The 25,846-nt window shown below is 36.8% G+C and overlaps 2 protein-coding genes across 16 annotated transcripts in view; one reads left to right on the forward strand and one right to left on the reverse strand.

The window, feature by feature from the left end:
- Nucleotides 1-1,891, forward strand: part of RCBTB2 (RCC1 and BTB domain containing protein 2) — a 57,180-nt gene extending 55,289 nt beyond the window's left edge. For 12 of the 13 annotated variants that reach the window (XM_045476042.1, XM_045475995.1, XM_045476059.1 and 9 more), the window contains one exon: nucleotides 634-1,891. In XM_045476042.1, the coding sequence (XP_045331998.1) occupies nucleotides 634-774 (141 nt within the window). In that variant the 3' untranslated portion in view covers nucleotides 775-1,891. The remainder of the gene's footprint in view (nucleotides 1-633) is intronic. The other variant, XM_045476051.1, reaches the window with a different exon arrangement.
- A 2,013-nt stretch (nucleotides 1,892-3,904) lies between these two features.
- The window catches only part of RB1 (RB transcriptional corepressor 1), a 179,483-nt gene continuing 157,541 nt past the window's right edge, over nucleotides 3,905-25,846 (reverse strand). For 2 of the 3 annotated variants that reach the window (XM_045475948.1, XM_045475970.1), the window contains 7 exons: nucleotides 18,651-18,755; nucleotides 17,836-17,949; nucleotides 17,573-17,736; nucleotides 10,936-10,966; nucleotides 8,974-9,116; nucleotides 8,416-8,465; nucleotides 3,905-5,802 (listed from right to left, as the gene is read on the reverse strand). In XM_045475948.1, coding sequence (XP_045331904.1) covers nucleotides 5,729-5,802; nucleotides 8,416-8,465; nucleotides 8,974-9,116; nucleotides 10,936-10,966; nucleotides 17,573-17,736; nucleotides 17,836-17,949; nucleotides 18,651-18,755 — 681 coding nt within the window. In that variant the 3' untranslated portion in view covers nucleotides 3,905-5,728. Of the gene's footprint in view, nucleotides 5,803-6,613; nucleotides 6,861-8,415; nucleotides 8,466-8,973; nucleotides 9,117-10,935; nucleotides 10,967-17,572; nucleotides 17,737-17,835; nucleotides 17,950-18,650; nucleotides 18,756-25,846 lie in introns of those variants that run through there. The other variant, XM_045475959.1, reaches the window with a different exon arrangement.

A 25,846-nucleotide genomic window follows, 5' to 3' on the forward strand; every position in this document is an offset into this window, starting at 1 on the left:
GATAATACTGGAGGCTGGCGCCTAATCTCCAGTGATGAGGCCGTGGGCACACAGTGTTTCTGCCAGGACTAGGCTTCATTTTCAAGACTTTTTCAGATTCCATATTTATGTCAATTATTTGTATGGTTACCTTCCAGCCTTCTGTTTCCTAGAAAGTAAGCTCCTTGAGGAAAGGCAGGGGCTTTGTTTTGCTCACAATCATAGACCTAATGCCTTAGGGTAGTACCTAACATATAGTAGAAACTCTTTTCATCTAGAAACATTTCAGCTCCCAGGGGAATATAAAAGGGGAGTATTTTAACAAATACTGACAGTGGAATGAACAATACAAATACTGTCACTAGAGAAAGGTACGTAGTAGTGCCTATTTCTGAGAATAAAAAATCTGATTCTTTGCACTGGCTGGTATGGAGGAACTTGAATATTTTACTCTGTTATTTAAATGTTTACAAGCATAGATTCACATTAGCTGTACAGTTTTATAACTATTCTTTAGGTATTGCTGTACCAACAATTCTTCCTATTGGCTTTCAAATGCTTGTCCCTTCCTATGTGTCTTGGGAATTTTCATGCTGTGTTGCATTGCATTGGGATATACAAATTTATTAAAGCATTTTTTGTTTTTGTTCCTAGGATTTAGAAGAATTCTGCTTCAGGTTTTGCATAAATCATTTGACTGTAGTAACACAAACTTCAGGCTTTGCAGAAATGGACCATGATCTTCTGAAGAACTTTATCAGCAAAGCAAGCAGAGTTGGAGCCTTTAAAAATTGATCCTCATCTGCAAGAAAGAATTTTTGGTATTTCCATTTTCCCTGCAAAAGCCGGAGAATGACTTTTCCTTAATTGGCTGAATACTTACGTTCTGTCAAAAGAAGGTGGTGGTCAGTCTGCCCTGTGCTGAAGTCTGAAGTTTACTGTACAAGGCATTCCGTGCTCTGATCAGATGTGACTAAGGTCAAGGGAAAAGAAATTAAAATGTCTTATTTACCATTTCCTCTTTCACGTCCCTTAAGTTGGACATTTTTGGTACATTGGTCTAAGTATATGCTATCCTGGCCAAATTTCTGTTCTTAACAGGCTGATATCACATAGAGAGCTGGACAGTACATTGTCAGCATCCGGAATGGTGCCTTGCATACATAGGCACTCAATTCATTTATTACAAATCTTACGTATGCCCTGAAAACAGCTTTATTTGTGGAATACTGGATGAAGGTATAACAAATTGCACAAAAACAAATTTGAGACAGCCCATCACTATTGAGGTTCATATTCTTCTGGTACCTGGTTCTAAGTAATAGTGGCTAACTTAGAGCATTAATTAGAATTCACAAACAGCCTTGACAATTTAATTGTCAAAGTCCCAAGGGCTAATTTTAGTTTTCTATTTACTCTGAGTCATTAATTTCTCATACGGGATTACTGAATATGAAGTACTGTCTTTGAATGAATGTTATTTCTGGGCTCATCTGCCTTACATAATTGCATAATGTCTTTTCTTTTTGTGTTGAGAGATTTGCCTGTGTATGTAAAAATGACTATGTGTTTTTCTTGTAGTGGAGTTTTATGTCACTGTAAAACAGTTCTCTTAACCTGGCACAGAATAATTATAAAGTACTAGCTGAAAAGGAACTCATACTTACATTTCATGGACAGCATTAAGAAGAATGAGATAAATTTATACTTTTTCGGTCAAAACAAGTTACCCAACTGCAAAAGAAAAACTGGAACGGGATGTAGGATGTAGTGTCAGATTCCTCTAACATGGGTTTCACAATATGGTATATATTTCACAATATGATATTATGTAAAGAAAACTCTTTTGGAATTAGAAACCTTGTTCTGATGCTGAACTATTTGATAATAAAGTGCTTATTTGTAGATAATAGAACAATTGTGTTTTTTTTAATCCCTAATAAGCAGCAAAATTGTATCAACTTTATATCTCTTACATTTATACAAATCCATTTGATTAAGCTTATTTTTGGAAGTAGTTACTCAGATAACCTATCATAGCAAAGGCCACCCTAAAACATAAATGGCATATAAACAACATAATTACTGTTCATATTATTGCCTCTGACTACTCTTTATTGGTGAGGTCACTTTTTAATCCTTAGTTTCTCTTGGCTTATCTGTTTTTGCAGACCTTATCTGGTAGAGGCAAAGTGGCCTTGACCTCTAGTTCTTAATCAGAATCCTGTTTTGGGAATTATATAGTCTTATTCAGTTGTTATTTGAAGTTAGCCATATATACCATTTGTTTTCATTGTTTGTTAGATTTGCTGTTTTATCTATCAAAGAAACATTCACACCTGGTTATTATCCACAGCTGTCAGTTTAGGCATTTAGACAACCGCAGCCTGCATTGCTGACTTTTCCTCCTCACCTTCCAATGCTAGCTGGAACGGACCAATGCCTTTACATCTTCACAAGGTCTTCCGAAACCTTCTCTTCCTTTCTTGCCTATTTCTGACAGGGTCTTAAGCTTCTTTCTTTTATGAAGTCATTTCATGTAAAAACTGGAACACTCAAAGGGAACAGATGAGTTTACTGAGGTATGAAAAAATGGCCTTGCCTTTTACCAAACTCTTACGATTGTCCATTTTTCTATGACGCCTTACTGTTCGTCAAACACACAGGCGTATTCCCATCTCGGCGCACTGGCTTTTACACTGGGTGTCTTCCCATCGTTGCATGACTTACTCCCTCACCTCCTGGCAGGCTTTGCTCAAATACCACCTCAGTGAGTCTTTCCCTGACCACCTATTTCCCTAGCACTCCCTGCACAATGTTTTTCTGCACAATGTATTTCTTGTTTATTCACTTCCTCTCTTTCCCTGAAACTACAATTAGAAGGTAAACTCCACAGAGATGGGGATCTTAGCTTTATTTACCCATTGCTGTATCTCTTGCATTTAGAACTGTGCCTGGAATATGGTGGGTACTGAGTACATGACCTATTAAAAGAGGAAGGGAATATTATTTGTTTCCATATACTTGGAAAAATATGCAAATATACATTCTCTTTTTTTTCTTTTTTGACCACGTATGAGTTTCTTTTAGGTGCTAGAGCTATAACAGCAGCCAGGCTGATGCTTCCCATTTCCAGAGGGAGTTTGATGCAGGGATGAGTAGACAGGCAATAGGTAGGTCAAACGACGATTTCCAATGGTGATAAACGCTGTTACACTCTTGGAGGACAGTAACACAACACAGAGTAAGGATTTTTAGCTTGTGTGGTCGAGGGAAGGCCTGTGAGCTGAGCCATTAAAGACAGGAAGGAATCACCTGTGCAAAATTCTGGGGGAAGTGCACTCCAGGCAGAAGGAACAGCAAATAGAAAAGCCAGGGTTGGTATTAGGAGAGAAAAGGTCAGTGTGGCTGAAGCACAAGGAGCAGGAGAAAGTAGCAGAGGAGGAGGAAGAGCAAGGAATGGGGCCATGCCACAGGCTGTGACAAGGACTGTCAATACTTGAATAACAATGTAAATGAATTTCTATTTTAAAGGGATCAATTTTGCTCTTTATAAAGGATAGAAAGGGAACAAGGAGACCAGTTAGAAGTTTAAAACCATGGTCTCGACAAAAGTTGATAAATGACTCTTAAGATTTTGACTTGACCAAGTAAGTGGTTAGTAAAATGGGGAAAGACCGAGGTAGAAACAAGGTATCTTGATTTAATTTTGGTTTATGTTTTGAGAATTCGGGGAGGGGGTGGGGGAGTCCCACTGCCTGAGGGCTTTGACCTCCACAAAGAGGTCACGCTGGATAAATAAATTTGGGAATCATCAGCATAGGAAGCCAATGGAAGGTTAACAATGGACAAGGCACTAGGAGAGAAGCCAGATAGAGAAGAGAACATTAGTGCACTTGATACAAAGAACACATCAGACCATGAAGACTCTTAACAACTAATTTATTTTAAAATAAACTATTAATTGTAGAAAATAGTAACAAAGCAATTTTAAATGTACAGTTTTAACCAATACAAAAAAGCAATAAAGCAATACCTGAAGCCTTATGTAAGTAATCTCAATATATGATCTCTGAAGTTCCTAAAACTCTGGCAGTAACTCTAACGTAAACCTTTATTAGCTAAAGACCCAGAAATATGGTAGCCCTTGACCTAAAAGCTAACTGATTTGTATGATGTTCATGCAGAAACTAATGAGGAAATGGGAGAAAGCTTTCTAGTGCCTTTGTTATCAAGATAACAAGTTTGAAACTTAACCGAGCACAAAATAAAATGTCATTTTCTAACAAATAAGACCAGAATTCTTTTTAAAAAGAATTCTGGGTAGACAAAGTGATTTTTCCTAAAAGCTAGCTGATGCTACCTTAAATATCACCTAATTTAAATTATACCATCTCTAAATAAGTTAATCACACAAGATAGTTTAAATACACCTTTAGGTGCTGGTGGGGGGGGGGAGCGCCTCTTTTTCTAATGTAGCTGTTTTAAGTTGAAGCTTTTGCACAAAATCAGATAGAAACATGAATGCCTAACCCAAAGACCTTTGATTACTTGCAATTTTGGAGTAGAAATGATGTGGCTTTGAATATGCCAGTGTTAGACCATACTGACTTAAAAAAAAAAAAAGATAAATAGACAATTGCCAGCTCAAAGATACATGGAAGACATGTACAATTCCCAAGAAAACACACCCCTTCCCAAGTTTAGGAGGGCAGAATAATTGCTGAGATGCAATTAAACAAACCTCTAAGAAAGAAAAATTAAGGCTCCTATAGTTAACAGTCTGTGGAGTAAAATTATTTTAGGTCTTGATTCTTCGGACCCAGAAACATTAGAAAGTGCACTTGGGATATCCTGTCTTAGGGCCCTCTATGGCAAAGCTCTAGCTGAACACTTTATTTTCCAAGTACTAGATGGGTACTTCCTGAATTCGGGGTTCTGAATGGTTTATAAAAACCAAGAGTACTATTAATAACCCTCACTTTAAAGCAGGAGTTGGATGGAGAAAAGGATCAATAAATTCTTACAAGTCCTGAGGTATGAAATCTGTATCAGTAGTATGACAACATCATTTGTTTATACTCTGCTTTCTGCTTGTATTTTAAAACTAAAATTTATAAAACAAGCACACAGTACATCAAATTCCATTAGTAAACTAAAATCTAATGTGTAAAAATTAGTAATTTTTTTTTCTAGTTTCTAATATCTGTTTTAGCAGAAGAGTTCAGGATCACTTGGGTGAGGGGGAAGTAGTCAGCCAAATTGCATTTGGAAGACAGGACACATATTCTAAGGGCGTTCATGTTAAATTAAAAAATATATAAATATAAATTAATAAAATAATAGCAAACATCACATATATGCCACAAGAAAAGACAAAGTACTCAAATAGGCCTGGGTTGCTGGGATGCCCCTCCCAGGGCATCCTCGCCGTTTGTAGAGCACAGCAATTATATTTTGGAAATGAAAACATCTGCTACAACTTTCTAAATGGCAGTATTTACACAAGATTTTCAATCTTGTGCAATAACAATGTATATTCTACTGACTACGACGTTGCAAGTGGCTTAGGAATCCCCTGCACACACAGGCAAGCCCATCTGCACACTCGAGATCCAATATCCGTAAAAAGAGCTGAAGATCATATCCAATGTGGCCGTAAACAGAACCTGGGAGAGTCACACAGTCTGCTCTGTGAGAGACAATGAGGCCACAGGTGTATACGGTGCCCAGTGAGGTCATGGGATCCTCATTTTTCTTCCCTGTTTGAGGTATCCATGCTATCGTTCATTTTTTGCTTCTGCATTCGTGTTCGGGTAGATGCTGGAAAAAGGATGCAGAAATGTTAACAGCACTGATGGTGCTGGATGCGTTGACAAAGGGCTGCCATAAACGTTAGGCTTGTGCCAAATCGATGGAGTTCAGGGCCTGGCAAAGCAGTGGTTTCCAAAATTTTATCATATAATTTCTATCAGTACATTTTTTTCCCAAGTATGTACCACCAAAATATGTATGGTGTGTATGTATACCATCTATGTTTGTAGATAAGTTATAAAACACACACAGCCCAAACATCAAAAACAGAGGAGATAAAAACAGATTCTAGTATTTTCTCTATGTACCAAGAGGTGGTCTCGCATACTTGCAGGCGTGCCCAGCTCTGCAGACCACCGCTCCAGAGATGCTGAGGCTGGGTTTGGCCCTGTGGCCCAGCCGAATGCCGGCCTGGCAGAGAATGATCTGTTGGAGTGAGTGGTATTCGTCACAAAGCAAGTAATTCCCTTGTGCTTGCAGATACCTCGCAAAGACGTCAGCTGGCAGCTCATTTAATTCGGACATGAACATTTTAAAAGTACGGTATTAGTTACAACACGGCCAAAACCAGAAAACTTCTTTTAACTTATTTAAAAATTCTTAACTTGATTTTTGTGGTGGGCAGAAGCTCTTCTTTAATAAAGAAGAAACAAATTCGCATTTGGAAAAGAAAGAAAATACGAATTCTCAGTCTTCCTCCCTTCTCGGCAATCTAGCACTGTCTGATGGTCTTCTTTGAATGCAATTCAAGTCTTTGAGGAAAACTGAAGAATTCCTTAGCCTTAGGGGTTAACATTCCTGCTGCTTCTCCCCAATTTTCCAGCCTCAGAAAGGTCCTGAACTCCAGCCTGGCACTGAGAATTCACCATCACAGCTGAGTGTGCCACTGGAAAATGTACTGACGACAGCAACTGAACTCTAAGAAAATATACGTGTTTTTACAGCTTTCTGCTCCTTTTAACATGCGTATTTGTGAGCTTCCAAATGCCTCCAAATGTTTTCAAAGCTTCATTTTGGTCATAAACTTCATGTCTATTTTCACATAATGAGGGGAAATGCCACAACTACTTAAAAGTTAAAATAGGTGTGTGTCAGTTGATGTAAAATACAAAAAAGATTTATTTATAACCAAAAAATTTAAACTCTTGGTATACTTAGTTTTAATTGTACTCTTTGAAATAACACATAGATAAGGTTTTAAAAAATCAAAAGCATTCTTTTTGTTTTTTTTATTATTTTTTTAATTTTAGAGAGAGACAGAGAATGCGTGTGAGCCCGGGAAAGGGGCAGATGGAGAGAGAATCTTAAGCAGGCTCTGTACCTACGTGGGGCTTGATCCAACGACTCTGGGATCACGACCTGAGCTAAAGTCAAGAGTTGGATGGATGCTCAACCGAGTCACCCTAGCGCCCCAAAAAACATTCTTTTAAATACTTTATAGTTTAAATACTTAGTATTGACAGACACATGTTTAGAGAAAGCCTTTTTTTTTAAAAAGTCGCATTTCAATTGGTATTGTTCTTATTGATATGTCCTATGACCTAGGAATAATAGGGTTTTTTTTTTATGTTTGTTTGTTTATATTTGAGAGAGAGAGAGGGAGGGGGGTGGCAGAGAGAAAGAATGAGAGAGAGAGAGAGAGAGAGAGAGAGAGAGAGAGAACGAACTTGTGCATGTGAACAGGGGAAGGGCAGAGAAAGGAGACACAGAATCCCAAACTGGCTCCATGCTGTCAGTGCAGAGCCTGATACAAGGCTCAAACTCACCAACCGCAAGATTAAGACCGGAGCAGAAATCAAGAGTCGGACGCTTAACTGACTGAGCCACCCAGATGCCCCAATAATTTTAATACTTATCTCTGAAGTATGTGTCTTCTTTCCCCATACCAGCTATATTTCCTGTCAATGGATCTGGCAGATTATCAGGAAGTGTCACACTTAAACTACCACAGTTATCTCTGTAGGACAACCCAGCAGCAGTCAGTACATGTTTGTCTTTTTCTTAACGTAGTTTCCATTTATTATACTTAGGTTAATCTTTTATAGTCTTAGAGTGGCTGAGGATAGAATCCCATTTGTCTTAACATTCCCGATTTATGTCACTCTGTGTAATCTGGAAAATGATTTGGTGCTCTTTATCAAAATTCTGATTTCCAGCAATGGAAAACTCGTTTGACAGTAAATTTTTAAAACTTGCAAATTAGAGAAGTTCCATAATAGGATAAAAAATTATTCTTCAAATAAGGGGGATGATGTTTATATATGCTAATTTTATTTAAAAAAACCTTTCCTTATATCCAACACTCTTAAAGAGTTCCTCATTGTAGTTTCGCTCTCCTGAAGTATTTCTAGCCATTTGTGTTGAAGATGTGGTTTCACTTCTTAGTATTTCTACACTAAAGATTTTAGAAAGAGTAAAGATGACCTTCACTTTGCATCATACATCTAATCCACAAATGTCTGTGGGTAAAGAGTACATACTTGATTGAATTGCATCTTCAGTGTATAAGCAAGTGTGCTAAGTTAGGGAATTATATGTATTTATTCCTTTAAAACAAGAAAAGGCCTTTTGCAAGATAAACAGTGTTTCATATTTACATAAGGTGAAATGATAAGTACTTACTCATTTCTGCCAGTTTCTGTTGAAATTTGGATTCCCCTGGGAGATGTTTACTGCAGATTTAAAAAAGACAAAACATTTCACATGTATACAGATAAACGGAAAACTCAAATTTTTAATAACTATGGTGATTTCAACGACTTACTTTATACTCTTAGTGAGTGACTTTTAATTTCAACAGTTTATAAACAAAAAACATCTAAAATATAACCATCACAAATTTAGAACCTTTTTGTATTTTGTCAGTGAGTCTTACAAAACACAGTAAATATTTTTCAAGAGTAAGCACTTAAAAAGTCTAATGTTAATCATAACGAATTTTTATTAATAGCTTTAGAAAAAAACATTAAAAACATCAGATTGCTAGTAGCCGATATTTTCAATGACTTTCAGTAGGCAGTACATGATTTATATGGTGCTTTTAACTTTGGGATACATTCCTACCTATTTTGAGCAATGTTCACAACTTCCAAATGAAATTGGCATAAAAGGGCCTGGTGGAAGTCAGGAGCACAGCTGCACTCTGGCTTCTCCACAGGACCATTTCAAACCTGTTCCTACCTTCCGTCTGCTTCATCTGATCCTTCAATATCAAAGCGTAGTTTTTTCAGCGGTTTAGGAGGGTTGCCTCCTTCAGCACTTCTTTTGAGCACACGGTCGCTGTTACACACCATCTGATTTATTTTCTGGAACTTCTCAGAAGTCTACAAATTACAGAATTCTTTATTTTAAATCATTAAATGCCAGAATCTTGCAGTCAGCAACCTTTAACTGTAGTCTGAGGGGTGTCAAAAATCAGCTGGGGTAATACCTGCATTTTCATTTTCTGCTTTATTGCACCAAATGAGATATGAAAAATCTTAGAATCACTGTAACTACACTTACCTCTGCCCCAATTAAATACCCTCCTGTCTCTCCCCATGAGGCTTCTCGCCTTCCTCCAACAAGTCTGACTTACTCTGAAAATCCTGGTTCCTCATTTTGGGAATCCACCCACACACAAAACCAAGGCTACTTCTCAGAACTGTGTAAAGTTAGAATGGCTTTCTGGAACCTTATGGGTTTTGTTTGTTTGAGGGCATAACAGGACCAAAGAGACTATCACAAGAGTCTAATAAGAAGTGAAATATCTTTTCAATAATAATTCTGGATTTGCTTTGTGGGTATTATGTCGACAAGTCATATAGTTTATATATTTTAAACCATTGCTGATAACAATATTTATTGAAATGTGAATTCATTAAGTTTTTAAATAAAAATTCAAATATCAAAAGACTTTGAGTCCATTCATTATTACTGGAGATGATTTGCGATATACATCTCTTGAGGGAGAATCCTGTCACAGCAAAGTAAAGAAAGCTTTGGTAATAAGTACCAAAGGGGACACAATAACTTATTTCATCCAAGGGACAAACACACGGAAAAATTCTATTTCTTATATGTCTAATTTAGAACTGGAGCAGGCGATTACCTCAGGGATGTGTATGAACGTGTTTATCTGAACTAAAAAATGAAGTCAGACTGTTGATAGAAATATTAAGTCTGACTGATCTGACAGTGAGGATTAGCTCTGTTAATTAAGCTTTACTTTCCAAAAATTAAATGAGGTAATTTTCTAAAAATTAAATGCAAAAACAAGTTTAGATGGAAAATATATTTAGAGCACATCCTGTGTACATATCAAATTTATGATAAAATTTTTAGTTATCAGCTTTAAAGTATATAAGTACCTGTAACATTTTCTCAATTCTTTTAGAGGTTATAGCAAGCAGAAAAGTTTGAGGACCCCTACTCTATTCGGATCCAGATCCAACTCTTCCTATGTGGTCCCACATCTCTTTTGTGAAGCCTGATAGCTATACCCGAACTTGAGCTCAATACCACAGCATTTACTACTTGTAACATATGTTTTAACACTCAGTCTTTTAGTATACAAACCACCATCCTTCTCTAGTTATTTCATTTGAGGCAGTGGGTAGGCAGACTCTAGAATGGCACTCATGAATCCCCACCTCCTAGTTTTTACACCCTTGTGTAATACTCCCTTCTCTGAGTGTGTGGATTGGACCTAGTGTTACCTTGCTTCTGACAAAAATATGACAAAAGTGATGGAATATTACTTTCAATATTAGTCACAAAAAGACTGCGACTTCCATTTTGCTCTATACCTCTCTCTTTCTTCTTGCTCCGAGGGAAGCAGGATGCCATGTTGTAATGAGTGGCTCCATGTAGAGGCTCAAGTGACAAGGAACTGATGGCTTAGAAAAATCTATGTAATGTATTATATAATCTCAAAGGATGTTTAAAAAACCACTTTGAAATTCACCAATTAGGAGTATAATTTGAAATTAAATGTGATTTGAAAATAAATCTATTTTTCTTTCTTTCTTTCTAAATTCTATGCAATATGCATTGATGAGGTGTTTGAATAATAGCATTTGTTAATTCAAGTTAACAGAAATCTGCAATTTCTTTTATAGTTACAATGCATGCTCCTGTATTTTACAGAAAGAAAATACTCACCCCAAATGATTCACCAATTGATACTAAGATTCTGTCAAGATAAAATACAAATTAGTAATGAAAATCATATATAACTGTGCAGAGATGAACATACATCATTCTAAGCTATTAGAAATACCAAATCAAAAGTTTGCTCTACCCCAGAACCACAACAAAATTATAGTCATCAGTGGCTCATTCTAACAATGCTACTCTAATCATACACTGAGCTGGTCTCTTAGATTTTTAAAGAACTACATGACTGAAAGACTATATTCTGCCACTGTCCACATTTAAAGAAGATAAAGGAAAATTTTAATTTATCCATATTTAGTTCTCATAAATCAGTGCGTAAGATAACAATTAAAATTTCTTTCACATTTTCTCATTAAAAATTTGCCTAACATTTGGCAAAAACTTATAGTATTAAATAATCAGTATTCGAATTAAGATTTCTACTGATATATAGTAAAGTCTGTCATATATCTTAGAATCAGAAATCTCTATTAGTCTGTCCTTGTTTGAACCATATAATTTATGTTCTTTTGTTTTTGTCTGAGTATAGTTGACACATTATGGGTACACTAGTTTCAGGTGTATAACACAGTGATTCAACAAGTTTATACATTATGCTATACTCACTACAAGCTTAGCTACTGTTTGTCACTATGTATTACTATTACAGTATCACAGACTATCATCACTAGTGTCACTACACATGCTGTACCTTTTATTCCCACGATTTACTTATTCTGTAACAGGAAGCCTGTATCTCCCACTCCCCTTCACTCATTTTGCCCATCCCATAACTCCCTCCCCTCTGGCAACCACCAGTTTGTTCTCTGTATTTATAGGTCTGATTCCGATTTTTGTTTATTCTTTTCTTTTTTTTTTAGATTTCACTTATGAGTGAAATCATGTGGTATTTGTTTTTTTCTGACTTATTTCACTTAGCAGAGTATCTTCTAGGTCCATCCATGTTGTCTCAAATGGCATAATCTTGTACTTTTTAACTGCTGCATAATATTCCCTTGTACATATATACCACATCCTCTTTATCCATTCATACATGAATGGACACTTAGGTTGCTTCCATATCTTAGATATTGTAAATAATGCTGCAGTAAACATACAGGAGAACATATCTTTTAGAATAAGTGTTTTAATTTTCTTGGATAAGTACCCAATAGTGGAATCATATGGTATTTCTATTTTTAAGTTTTTGAAAAGCCTCCATACTGTTTTCCGTCATTGGCTGTACCAATTTTACATCCCCAGCAACAGTGTACGAAGGTTCCTTTTTCTCCATATCCTCACCAACACTTGTTATTTCTTGTCTTTTTGATTCTATTCATTTTACAGGTGTGCTATCTCACTATGGTTGATTTGCATTCCCCTGATTAGTGATTTTGAGTATCTTTTTGTGTATCTGTTGGCCATCTATACATCTTCTTTGGAAAAATGTATATTCAGATTCTCTGCTCACTTTTTTAATTCAATTGTTTATTTGCTATTGAGTTGTATGAGCTCTTTATAAATTTTGAGTATTAACTCTTTTTCAGATATATGGTTTCAAATATTTTCTCCCATTCATTAGCTTGCCTTTTCATTTTATCAACGGTTTCCTTTGCTGTTCAGAGCTTTTCATTTTGATATAGTTCCACTTGTTTATTTTTGCTTTTGTTTCCCTGGTTTTGAAGACATATTGAGAAAAAAAAATGTTGCTACAGCTGATGTCAGAGAAATTACTGTCTATGATCTCTTCTAAGAGTTTTATGGTTTCAGGTCTCACATTTTGGTCTTAATCCATTTTGAGGTTACTTTTTGTGTAAGGTATTAAAAAGTGGTCCACTTTCATTCTTTTACACGTAGCTGTACAGTGTTCCCAGCACCATGTATTGAAGAGTTGGTCTTTTCCCCACTGTATGTTCTTTCCTTCTCCGTCATAGATTGACCATATAATCGTTGATTTATTTCTGGGATATTTTGTTCCATTGATCAATGTGTTTATTTTTGTGCTAGTACCATGCTGTTTCGATTACTACAACTTTGTAGTAATTATGACATTGAAACCTTTCTTGAAATCTGGGATTGTGACATTTCCAGTTTCATTCTTTTTTTTTTTTTTTTAATATTTATTTTTTGGGAGAGTGCAAGTGGGGGAGGGGCAGAGAGAGGAAGACAGAGAATCTGAAGAGGGCTCTACACTGACACTCTGGCAGCAGTGTGCCTGATGTGTGGCTCGAACTCACAAACCACAAGATCATGATCTGAGCCAAAGACAGACACTCAACCTACTGAGCCACCCAGGTGTCCCTGTTCTTTTTCAAGGTTGCTTTGGTTATTCAGGGGTCTTTTGTGGTTTCATACAAACTTTGTATTATATGTTCTAGACTGTGAAAAATGCTATTGGTATATGGATAGGGATTGCATTGAATCTGTAGATTGCTTTGGGTAGTATGGTCATTTTAACAATATTAATTCTTCTAAGCCATGAGCATGGAATATATTTGCATTTGTTTGTGTCATCCTCCATTTCTTTCGTGTTTTATAGTTTTCAGATACACATCTTTCACCTCTTTGGTTAAGTTTATTCCTAGGTATTTTATTCTTTTTTGGTGCAACTGTAAATAGTGTTGTTTTCTTAATTTCCCTTTCTGCTACTTCAGTATTAGTGTATAGAAATGCAACAGATTTCTGTATGTTAATTTTATATCCTACAACTTTACTGAATTCACTTATTCTAGTAGTTTTTTGGTGGAGTCTTCAGGATTTTCTATGTACAGTATCATGTCATCTGCAAACAGTGACAGTTTAACTTCTTCTTGACCACTATGGATGCCTTTCATTTTTTTTCTTCCCTGATTGCTATGGGTGAAGCTTCTAGTACTATGTTAAGTAAAAGTGATGAGAGTGAAAATCCTTTGTCTTACTCCTGATCTTAGAGAAAAAGCTCAGTTTCTCACTATGATGTTATCATGTGGTATGTATCAGGTTATCTGTGGGTTTTTCATATATGGCCTTATTATGTGGAGGTATGTTCCCTCTAACACCACTTTGTTGAAAGTTTTTTATCATGAGTGATGTTGAATTTTGTCAATGCTTTTTCTGGGTCTACTGAGATTATCATATGATTTTTATCCTTTGTTTTGTTGATGCACTGCACAATGTTGATTGATTTGTAAATATCAAACCACCCTTGCACCCCTGGAATAAATCCCACTTGCTTGTGGTTAATGATATTTTTGATATGTTGTTGAATGTGATTTGTTAATATGTTGTCAAGGATTTTTGTATCTATGTTCATCAGGGATACTGGCCTGTAGTTTTCTTTCTTTCTGGGGACTTTGTCTGGTTTTGGTTATCAGAGCAGGATAATTCTGGCCTTGTAGAATGCATTTGGAAGCTTTCCTGCCATTTCCATTTTTTTTGGAATAGTTTGAGGAGAATAGGTATTAATTCTTCTTTAAATATCTGGTAGAATTCATCTATTAACGCATCTGGACTGGACATTTATTTTTTGGTAGTTTTTTGATTACTGATCCAATTTCATTACTAGTAATCAGTCTGTCCAGATTTTCTATTTGTTCCTGATTCAGTTTTGGAAAATGGTATGTTTTCATGAATTTATCTATTTCTGCAAGGTCATCCAATTTGTTGGTATACAATTTTTTGTAGTAGTCTCTTAGATTCCTTCATAATTCTGTGGTGTCAGCTGTTACTGCCCTTTCCTTTCTGATTTTATTTACTTGGGTCCTTTGTCTCTTTTTCTTGATGAGTCTAGCTAAGGGATAATCAATTTTGTTTATCTTCTCAAAGAACCAGCTCTTGGTTTTGTTAACTTTCTTCTTTTTAGTCTCTACATCATTTATTTCTGTTGTGATCTTTATTATTTCCTTTCTTCTACTCACCTTGGGCTTTGTTGTTCGTCTTTTTCTAGTTCACTTAGGTGTAAGGTTTATTGTTTATTTGAGCTTTTCTGGTTTCTTGAAGTGGGCCTGTATTGCTATATATTTTCCTCTTAGAACTCTTTCACTGCATCCCAAAGATTCTTGGACTATTGTGTTTTCATTTTCATTTCTCTCCATGAATCTGTTTCTTCTTTGATTGTTTTGTTGGCCCATTGGTTATTTAGTATCATGTTGTTTAGTCTCCACGTGTTTGTGTTTTTTCCAGTTTTTTTCTTGTGATTTATTTCTAGTTTCATACTGCTGTGATCATAAAAGATGCATGGTATGATTTCAATCCTCTTAAATTTATTGAAGCTTGTTTTGTGTCTCACATGTGATCTATCCTGGAGAATGTTCTATGTGCACTTGAGAGTAATATTTTTTTGTTTTTGGATTGAATATTATGTCCACCTGTTCCAAAGTGTCATTGAAAGACACGGTCTCCTTATTGATTTTCTGCCTGAATGTATGAAGAGGAGGGTTAAAGTCCCTTACTATTACTGTACTACCATCAATTTCTCCCTTTATGTTCATTAGTATGTGCTTTATGTATTTAAGTGCTCTAATACATGTGTTGGGTACACAGATATTTACAAATGTTACATCCTCTTGTTGGACTGCTTTATCATTCTGTAATGCCCTTCTTTGTCTCTAATTACAGTCTTTGTTTTGAAGTCTATTTTGTCTCGTATAAGTACTGCTGATTTTTTGCTTTTTTTTTTTTTTGCTTCCATTTACATGGTGAATGTTTTTCTATCCCTTTACTTTCAATTTGTATGTGTCTTTATGTCTAAGGTGAGTCTCTTATAGCCAGCATACAGAAGGGTCTTGTATTTTTATCCATTCCACCACCCTCTCTTTTGATTGAAGCATTCAGGCTATTTACATTTAAAGTTATTATTGATAGGTATGTATTTATTGCTATTTTGTTCCTTGTTTAATTTTGTAGTTCTTCTCTGTTCCTTCTTCTCTTGCTTTGTGACTGATGAGTTTCTACAGTGTTATATTTGGCTTTCTATTTTTTGTGTATATATCATAGGTTTGGGGTTTTGTGGTTGCCATGAGTGAACCATATAACTTGTTTTTAATAATAAAGCTGAAGAACAGCATTAGCCTGACATAACAAGGATATAATAATATGCACATGAGACTAATCATATGCACATGGGACTAATAGATTTTATTGTCCTACAATTCCTTGATAAGTGGCCATCATTCTATATATATTTGATTAAGCAGAATACCTAAATATGCTGGATAAGTAGAGTATTAAGATGCTCTCTTAGGGTGCCTGGGGTGGCTCAGTCGGTTGGGCATCCGACTTTGGCTCAGGTCATGAACTCGCTGTTCATGAGTTCAAGCCCCGCATTGGGGTCTGTGCTGACAGCTCAGAGCCTGGAGCCTACTTTTGATTCTGTGTCTGCCTCTCTCTCTGACCCTCCCCTGCTCATGCTGTGTCTCTGTTTCTCAAAAATAAATAAATGCAAAAAAAAATTTTTTTAAAAGATGCTCTCTTAATGCCTGACAAATGATTTATCTAAAACTTTAAGAATGTGAATTTTTTGCTAAAGAACCTCAACCCAGAAATGATTTTACTAAACTCAGCAAATAGCCATCATCATAAGTATAATATGGATCAATTCTCATTACCTAAGTATACATTTTCATCTGGCAGTGTGGGACTGTAAATTAAATATGCACGGTGCAGCATGTTAGGAACTTACAACATAATTTGTAGGTATCAGTACACAGATACTATAAGAACATCAAATAAAATATGGTACAAAGTGCATGAGAGCATTTATATCATTTGCCAATTATTTTCTACTTTATCTCTTCCTGTAGAGTTTAAGATTTTTACCATGAGTGTGCATTACTTATGTAATTAAACGCCCCACACAAATGTTTTCTCAAGGGTTAATATATCTCCTTCTCCCTGTTTTTCTCGCCCATTAAGTACAACTATATGAGCTGACAATTTGGGGAGATGAGACTACATTAACTATACTTCCTAATCTGCCTAACACTCTACAAATTAAGTCAGTTTCAAACTGCCCATGATAACATATAATAAGTCAATGGAAGCACTTCAAAGCCAGAAAGCACTTGTGGTTGGATGTAGAAGATGATATAATGATTTGTAGTTGCACAGAACCTTTCATCTAGGAATTTAAAACAGCTTCATACTCATCATCTCCCTGATAGACAGCACCCTTCCATAGTAGCCCTGACACATGCCCCAAGTAATGTAAGGAAACTGCAGGCAGAATTAAGAATGGACTTCTAAAGACTTAATTTACAGTCATCTACATTTAATCAGTCATCTACATTTTAACAACAAGGCAAGACCAACAAGTTCACTGAGCTTAAAGGACATTCAATAAATCTACAGAATAAAAATTCTTAACTGAAAGTAATCTACTTTGCTTAGCAGATTGTCTACTTGCAAAAATATGAAAGTGATTTTAAACTTATTACAAAAGTTGTTCTCTGTTCACAAAAAATAGATCCCAGCAACCAGAAAGGTTGATGACTAAATTTGCAAAACCATTTAAGTAAACATTATTTATCTTTTCTACCAAATTCTTGCCATGTCACTTAATATAAATTGTCATTCATTTTAAATGAAGAAAGCTTTATATTTTTGTGCTTGGGTCAAAACAATCTCCTCTTATTCTTTGCCCCTTCCCTAAAGAGAAAACACAAACCTCGATCTTGGAGTCATTTTTGTTGGTGTTGGCACACCTTCTGAAATTTTATATGGATTCTTCAGGGGTGATATATAGATGTTTCCCCCAGGAATTCGTAAAGGTGAACTAGAAAACTTGTAAGGGCTTCGAGGAATGTGAGGTATTGGTGACAAAGTCGGGGGCTAAGGCAAAAACAAAAAGTAGATTATTTTTTTAATGTTTTAATGAGATCCATTGCTTTATAAATAGAGTTTCCCAATCAAAGGATACTTCCGACATACCCTGGTAGAAGCATACTGCAAAATATTTGTTTTAAGTCTCTGCATGAAGACTGAGTTATAGAATACTATAATGGAATCATACTCCTCTTCTCTGATCAAAACTCGTTTGAATGTCTGAGGAAGAAGAATAAAAACAACTGTTAAATGAATTTAGAAATTTATCTCTTTAGATTTTCTTTATAAATAATTCATAATATGTTTGAACAGTAAGAATCACATACTATGTAGTAAAAAATCACCTGAAAAAGCCTTCTTAGGTTTAGATTATAGCTGCTCTACCAGAAGTGAAATGTGATGCATTTTTTTTAAAGTTTGTTTATTTACTTTGAGATAGAGAGAAAGAAAGAGAAAGATAGAAAGAGAAAGAAAAAGAGTTGGGGAGGGAGAGAGGAAAAGAGAGAATCCTGAGCAGGTTCTGCCCTGTCAGCACGGAGCCCAATGCAGGGCTTGAACTCATGAACTATGAGATCATGACCTGAGCCGAAACCAAGAGCTGGACACTTAATTGACTGAGCCACCCAGGTGCCCTGAAACATCACAGATATTTTTTATGTATATGTACATGTAAAGTTTATTACAAATATTCCTCTTTGTTGGAGGGATACAGTATTCCTTATTAACTTTAAAATATAAATTTGGATATTAAAATGTCTTAACTTTCCAATTCCATTTTAGTTACAAATAATAACATAAAAGTAAAAATTGACAGGTGAATTTATATAATAAGGTCAGAATATATGGTCTAATTAATGACTTAAGTTATCTATATTATGGATATGGATATATCTAAAATCTTACCATGGAAGGTCACTTACCTCCTGAACAGCATGAGGAAGATCCTTGTATGCTGTTACAATGATTTTGAATTTAAGGTCTATATTCTTCACTTTGCAAATGCCATACATGGAACACATCATAATCTAGTAAATCAATGTAATATAAAAATATCAGAATTTTGTTACATAGTTGTGTTCTAAAGAGTACTCTGTTATCTTTCTTTTAGCTTCAAAAAAAAAAAATGGAAGCTTAAATTCCTATAGGATTATCTTTTCTAATCCTGAGCCCAGTTTGAAAGTTGATGTGAAGTGTTTAGCCCAAATTGTGTTTAAGGGACAAAATGCAAATAGCCAAATCTCAATTATTAGAATTGATCATCTGGTTTGTAAATAACTCTAACCTTCACCCGTTACTTAAATTTTTCCCAGAAAAGCTGAAACTCGAATGAGTTAACTGTGTAACTAGCACTTAAAAAGAAAAAAAACCAGTTGTGTAAAAGGTTCAAACTATCAGATAAAATAATACTGAATACATTTGGTGATAGTGGTAAGGGGACTTTCTAACAAGGGGTAGGAGAGAGTCTTTGTATTGTAGATAATGTTCCTGATTTGGAGGCAGGTTATGCAGGTGAGTTCAGCTAATGAATCTACATTAAGATGTATCCTTATGATACATGGATGTTTCTATATGCATATTACATTTTAATAAAAAAATTTAATATAAAAATTAGATTAGAAATTATTCTCTATGAACTTAAAAATCAAACTTTATTCATTTGCATGAATTTTATTGCCAAATTTAAGTATTCACATCTCTGCAACATTCTTGCTTATATATACTATCGCCGAGAATATCTATTCACCATCCCTTGTTCAGCAACCTACCAGCCCCAATTATGGTCTCCCCATTCAGAATGCCATCCAAAACTTCTTTGCTAATTCACATTTTTTTCCTACTTCAGTTCTTTTCCTAAGGTTTCTCTCTGCAAAAATCTTGATTCAAGATACCTAATCTCTTTAGAAACCCTTAGCACTACTGTCTTTCTATATTGTAGAAAAGCAGAACCATAAGGCAATGAGTGCCTACTTTTAAAAATCCAACATCCTAGAATTTATATATCCAAATATTTATTCTCTTGTAAAATATACATATTTGTAGGTTATACCCTTATACACTAGTGTACCTTTTGCTAAAAATATTCTTACTGGGAACATTACTACTGACCTTACAGAAATAAAAGGATTTTAAGGGAACATTATGAACAATTGCATAACAACAAAACAACTATCTAAGATGGACTGGAAAAATTTAAGAAAAGACACAAACTACCAAAACCGACTAAAGAAGAAATAGAAAATATGAGCTTTCATTAATAATAAAAAAACTATCCACAAACAAAAGCCCAGGCCTAGATGGCTTCACTGGTGAGTTGCACCAAACATTAAAAAAAAAAAAAAATCAATACCAATTCTTCACGAACTCTTCTGAAATTAGAAGAGGAGGGAACACTTTCCAATTAATTCTGTGAGGTCAGTAGTACTCAAAAACAGACATCAGAGGAGAATTACCATTATCTCTTATGATTACAGATGTAAAAATCCTTAACAAAAACAAGCTGAATCAGCAGCATATCTAATGTACTATGTGACCAAGTAGGATTCATTCCAGAAATGCAAGGCTGGTTTAACACACTGAAGAATTAATTAATATAATACACCACAATACAATAAAAAGGAAAAAACCCAATGATCATCTCAATAGATACAGAAAAAAGCATTTGAAAAAAGCATTCAATACCCTTTTGTGATAAAAACACTCAATAAACTAAGAATAGATGGAGACTTCCACTACCTGATAAAGGGCATATACAAAAACTCCATAGCTAACAATACATTTAATGGTGGAAGACTGAATGCTTTCCCCTGAGGTCAGGAATAAGACAAGGATGTCCCCTTTCACCACTTTCATTCAGTACTGTATTGGAGGTTCTATGCCAAAGCAATTTGACAAGTAAATGAAATAACAGTCATCTAGATTGCAAAGGAAGAAGTAAAACTACCTCTATGTGAAGATACATGAGCTTATATATTGAAAATAGTAAGGAATCCACTAAAAACTATTACAACTGATAAATTACTTCAGCAAAACTGTAAGATAATATGATTAATATATGAAAATTAATTGGGAGGAAGATGGCGGCGTAGGAGGACGCTGGGCTCACGGCGCGTCCTGCTGATCACTTAGATTCCACCAACACCTGCCTAAATAACCCAGAAAACGGCCAGAGGATTAGCAGAACGGAGCCGCCGGAGCCAAGCGCAGACGAGAGGCCCACGGAAGAGGGTAGGAAGGGCGGCGAGGTGGCGCGCGCTCCACGGACTGGCGGGAGGGAGCCGGGGCGGAGGGGCGGCTCGCCGGCCAAGCAGAGCCCCCGAGACTGGCTGGCAAAAGCGGAGGGGCCTGACGGACTGTGTTCCGACAGCAAGCGCGACTTAGCGTCTGGGAGGTCATAAGTTAACAGCTCTGCTCGGAAAGCGGGAAGGCTGGAGGACAAAGGGAGGGAGAGCTGCTGAGCCCCCGGACGACAGAGCTCAGCTTGGCGGGAAACAAAGGCGCTCGTCAGCGCCATCTCCCCTGCCCATCCCCCAGCCAAAATCCCAAAGGGAACCAGTTCCTGCCAGGGAACTTGCTCGCTCCACGCAAACACCCAACTCTGTGCTTCTGCGGAGCCAAACCTCCGGCAGCGGATCTGACTCCCTCCCGCTGCCACAGGGCCCCTCCTGAAGTGGATCACCTAAGGAGAAGCGAGCTAAGCCTGCCCCTCCTGCCCCCGTGCACCTTGCATACCCACCCCAGCTAATACGCCAGATCCCCAGCATCACAAGCCTGGCAGTGTGCAAGTAGCCCAGACGGGCCACGCCACCCCACAGTGAATCCCGCCCCTAGGAGAGGGGAAGAGAAGGCACACACCAGTCTGACTGTGGCCCCAGCGGTGGGTGGGCTGGGGGCAGACATCAGGACTGACTGCGGCCCCGCACGGCAACTCCAGTTATACACCACAGCACAGGGGAAGTGCCCTGCAGGTCCTCACCACTCCAGGGACTATCCAAAATGACCAAGCGGAAGAATTCCCCTCAGAAGAATCTCCAGGAAATAACAACAGCTAATGAGCTGATCAAAAAGGATTTAAATAATATAACAGAAAGTGAATTTAGAATAATAGTCATAAAATTAATCACTGGGCTTGAAAACAGTATAGAGGACAGCAGAGAATCTCTTGCTACAGAGATCAAGGGACTAAGGAACATTCACGAGGAGCTGAAAAACGCTTTAAATGAAATGCAAAACAAAATGGAAACCACCACGGCTCGGATTGAAGAGGCAGAGGAGAGAATAGGTGAACTAGAAGATAAAGTTATGAAAAAAGAGGAAGCTGAGAAAAAGATAAAAAAATCCAGGAGTATGAGGGGAAAATTAGAGAACTAAGTGATACACTAAAAAGAAATAATATATGCATAATTGGTATCCCAGAGGAGGAAGAGAGAGGGAAAGGTGCTGAAGGGGTACTTGAAGAAATTATAGCTGAGAACTTCCCTGAATTGGGGAAGGAAAAAGGCATTGAAATCCAAGAGGCACAGAGAACTCCCTTCAGACGTAACTTGAATCGATCTTCTGCACGACATATCATAGTGAAACTGGCAAAATACAAGAATAAAGAGAAAATTCTGAAAGCAGCAAGGGGTAAACGTGCCCTCACATATAAAGGGAGACCTATAAGACTCGTGACTGATCTCTCTTTTGAAACTTGTCAGGCCAGAAAGGATTGGCACGAGATTTTCAGTGTGCTAGACAGAAAAAATAGGCAGCCGAGAATCCTTTATCCAGCAAGTCTGTCATTTAGAATAGAAGGAGAGAAAAAGGTCTTCCCAAACAAACAAAAACTGAAGGAATTTGTCACCACTAAACCAGCCCTATAAGAGATCCTAAGGGGGACCCTGTGAGACAAAGTACCAGAGACATCACTACAAGCATAAAACATACAGACATCACAATGACTCTAAACCCGTATCTTTCTATAATAACACTGAATGTAAATGGATTAAATGCACCAACCAAAAGACATAGGGTACCAGAATGGATAAAAAAACAAGACCCATCTATTTGCTGTCTACAAGAGACTCATTTTAGACCTGAGGACACCTTTAGATTGAGAGTGAGGGGATGGAGAACTATTTATCATGCTACTGGAAGCCAAAAGAAAGCTGGAGTAGCCATACTTATATCAGACAAACTAGACTTTAAATTAAAGGCTGTAACAAGAGATAATAGTTACAGGGTCTATCCATCAGGAAGAGCTAACAATTATAAATGTCTATGCGCCGAATACTGGAGCCCTCAAATATATAAAACAATTACTCACAAACATAAGCAACCTTATTGATAAGAATGTGGTAATTGCAGGGGACTTTAACATCCCACTTACAGAAATGGATAGATCATCTAGACACATGGTCAATAAAGAAACAAGGGCCCTGAATGAGACATTGGATCAGATGGACTTGACAGATATATTTAGAACTCTGCATCCCAAAGCAACAGAATATACTTTCTTCTCGAGTGCACATGGAACATTCTCCAAGATAGATCATATATTGGGTCACAAAATAGCCCTTCATAAGTTTACAAGAATTGAAATTATACCATGCATACTTTCACACCACAATGCTATGAAGCTTGAAATCAACCACAGAAAAAAGTCTGGAAAACCTCCAAAAGCATGGAGGTTAAAGAACACCCTACTAACGAATGAGTGGATCAACCAGGCAATTAGAGAAGAAATTAAAAAATATAGGGGCGCCTGGGTGGCGCAGTCGGTTAAGCTTCCGACTTCAGCCAGGTCACGATCTCGCGGTCCGTGAGTTCGAGCCCCGCGTCGGGCTCTGGGCTGATGGCTCAGAGAGCCTGGAGCCTGTTTCCGATTCTGTGTCTCCCTCTCTCTCTGCCCCTCCCCCGTTCATGCTCTGTCTCTCTCTGTCCCAAAGATAAATAAACTTTAAAAAAAAAAAAAAAATATATATATATATATATATATATATATATATATATATGGAAACAAACGAAAATGAAAATACAACAATCCAAACGCTCTGGGATGTAGCAAAGGCAGTCCTGAGAGGAAAATACATTGCAATCCAGGCCTATCTCAAGAAACAAGAAAAATCCCAAATACAAAATCTAACAGCACACCTAAAGGAAATAGAAGCAGAACAGCAAAGGCAGCCTAAACCCAGCAGAAGAAGGGAAATAATAAAGATCAGAGCAGAAATAAACAATATAGAATCTAAAAAAACTGTAGAGCAGATCAACGAAACCAAGAGTTGGTTTTTTGAAAAAATAAACAAAATTGACAAACCTCTAGCCAGGCTTCTCAAAAAGAAAAGGGAGATGACCCAAATAGATAAAATCATGAATGAAAATGGAATTATTACAACCAATCCCTCAGAGATACAAACAATTATCAGGGAATACTATGAAAAATTATATGCCAACAAATTGGACAACCTGGAAGAAATGGACAAATTCCTAAACACCCACACTCTTCAAAAACTCAATCAGGAGGAAATAGAAAGCTTGAACAGACCCATAACCAGCGAAGAAATTGAATCAGTTATCAAAAATCTCCCAACAAATAAGAGTCCAGGACCTGATGGCTTCCCAGGGGAGTTCTACCAGACGTTTAAAGCAGAGATAATACCTATCCTTCTCAAGCTATTCCAAGAAATAGAAAGGGAAGGAAAACTTCCAGACTCATTCTATGAAGCCAGTATTACTTTGATTCCTAAACCAGACAGAGACCCAGTAAAAAAAGAGAACTACAGGCCAATATCCCTGATGAATATGGATGCAAAAATTCTCAATAAGATACTAGCAAATCGAATTCAACGGCATATAAAAAGAATTATTCACCATGATCAAGTGGGATTCATTCCTGGGATGCAGGGCTGGTTCAACATTCGCAAATCAATCAACGTGATACATCACATTAACAAAAAAAAAGAGAAGAACCATATGATCCTGTCAATCGATGCAGAAAAGGCCTTTGACAAAATCCAGCACCCTTTCTTAATAAAAACCCTTGAGAAAGTCGGGAAAGAAGGAGCATACTTAAAGATCATAAAAGCCATATATGAAAAGCCCACAGCTAACATCATCCTCAACGGGGAAAAACTGAGAGCTTTTTCCCTGAGATCAGGAACACGACAGGGATGCCCACTCTCACCGCTGTTGTTTAACATAGTGTTGGAAGTTCTAGCATCAGCAATCAGACAACAAAAGGAAATCAAAGGCATCAAAATTGGCAAAGATGAAGTCAAGCTTTCGCTTTTTGCAGATGACATGATATTATACATGGAAAATCCAATAGACTCCACCAAAAGTCTGCTAGAAATGATACATGAATTCAGCAAAGTTGCAGGATACAAAATCAATATACAGAAATCAGTGCATTCTTATACACTAACAATGAAGCAACAGAAAGACAAAGAAACTGATCCCATTCACAATTGCACCAAGAAGCATAAAATACCTAGGAATAAATCTAACCAAAGATGTAAAAGATCTGTATGCTGAAAACTATAGAAAGCTTATGAAGGAAATTGAAGAAGATTTAAAGAAATGGAAAGACATTCCCTGCTCATGGATTGGAAGAATAAATATTGTCAAAATGTCAATACTACCCAAAGCTATCTACACATTCAATGCAATCCCAATCAAAATTGCACCAGCATTCTTCTCGAAACTAGAACAAGCAATCCTAAAATTCATATGGAACCACAAAAGGCCCCGAATAGCCAAAGTAATTTTGAAGAAGAAGACCAAAGCAGGAGGCATCACAATCCCAGACTTTAGCCTCTACTACAAAGCTGTCATCATCAAGACAGCATGGTATAGGCACAAAAACAGACACATAGACCAATGGAATAGAATAGAAACCCCAGAACTAGACCCACAAACGTATGGCCAACTCATCTTTGACAAAGCAGGAAAGAACATCCAATGGAAAAAAGACAGTCTCTTTAACAAATGGTGCTGGGAGAACTGGACAGCAACATGCAGAAGGTTGAAACTAGACCACTTTCTCACACCATTCACAAAAATAAACTCAAAATGGATAAAGGACCTGAATGTGAGACAGGAAACCATCAAAACCTTAGAGGACAAAGCAGGAAAAGAC

This window comes from Leopardus geoffroyi, chromosome A1 (assembly GCF_018350155.1).
Source record: "Leopardus geoffroyi isolate Oge1 chromosome A1, O.geoffroyi_Oge1_pat1.0, whole genome shotgun sequence".
In the NCBI taxonomy this organism is placed as follows: domain Eukaryota; kingdom Metazoa; phylum Chordata; class Mammalia; order Carnivora; family Felidae; genus Leopardus; species Leopardus geoffroyi.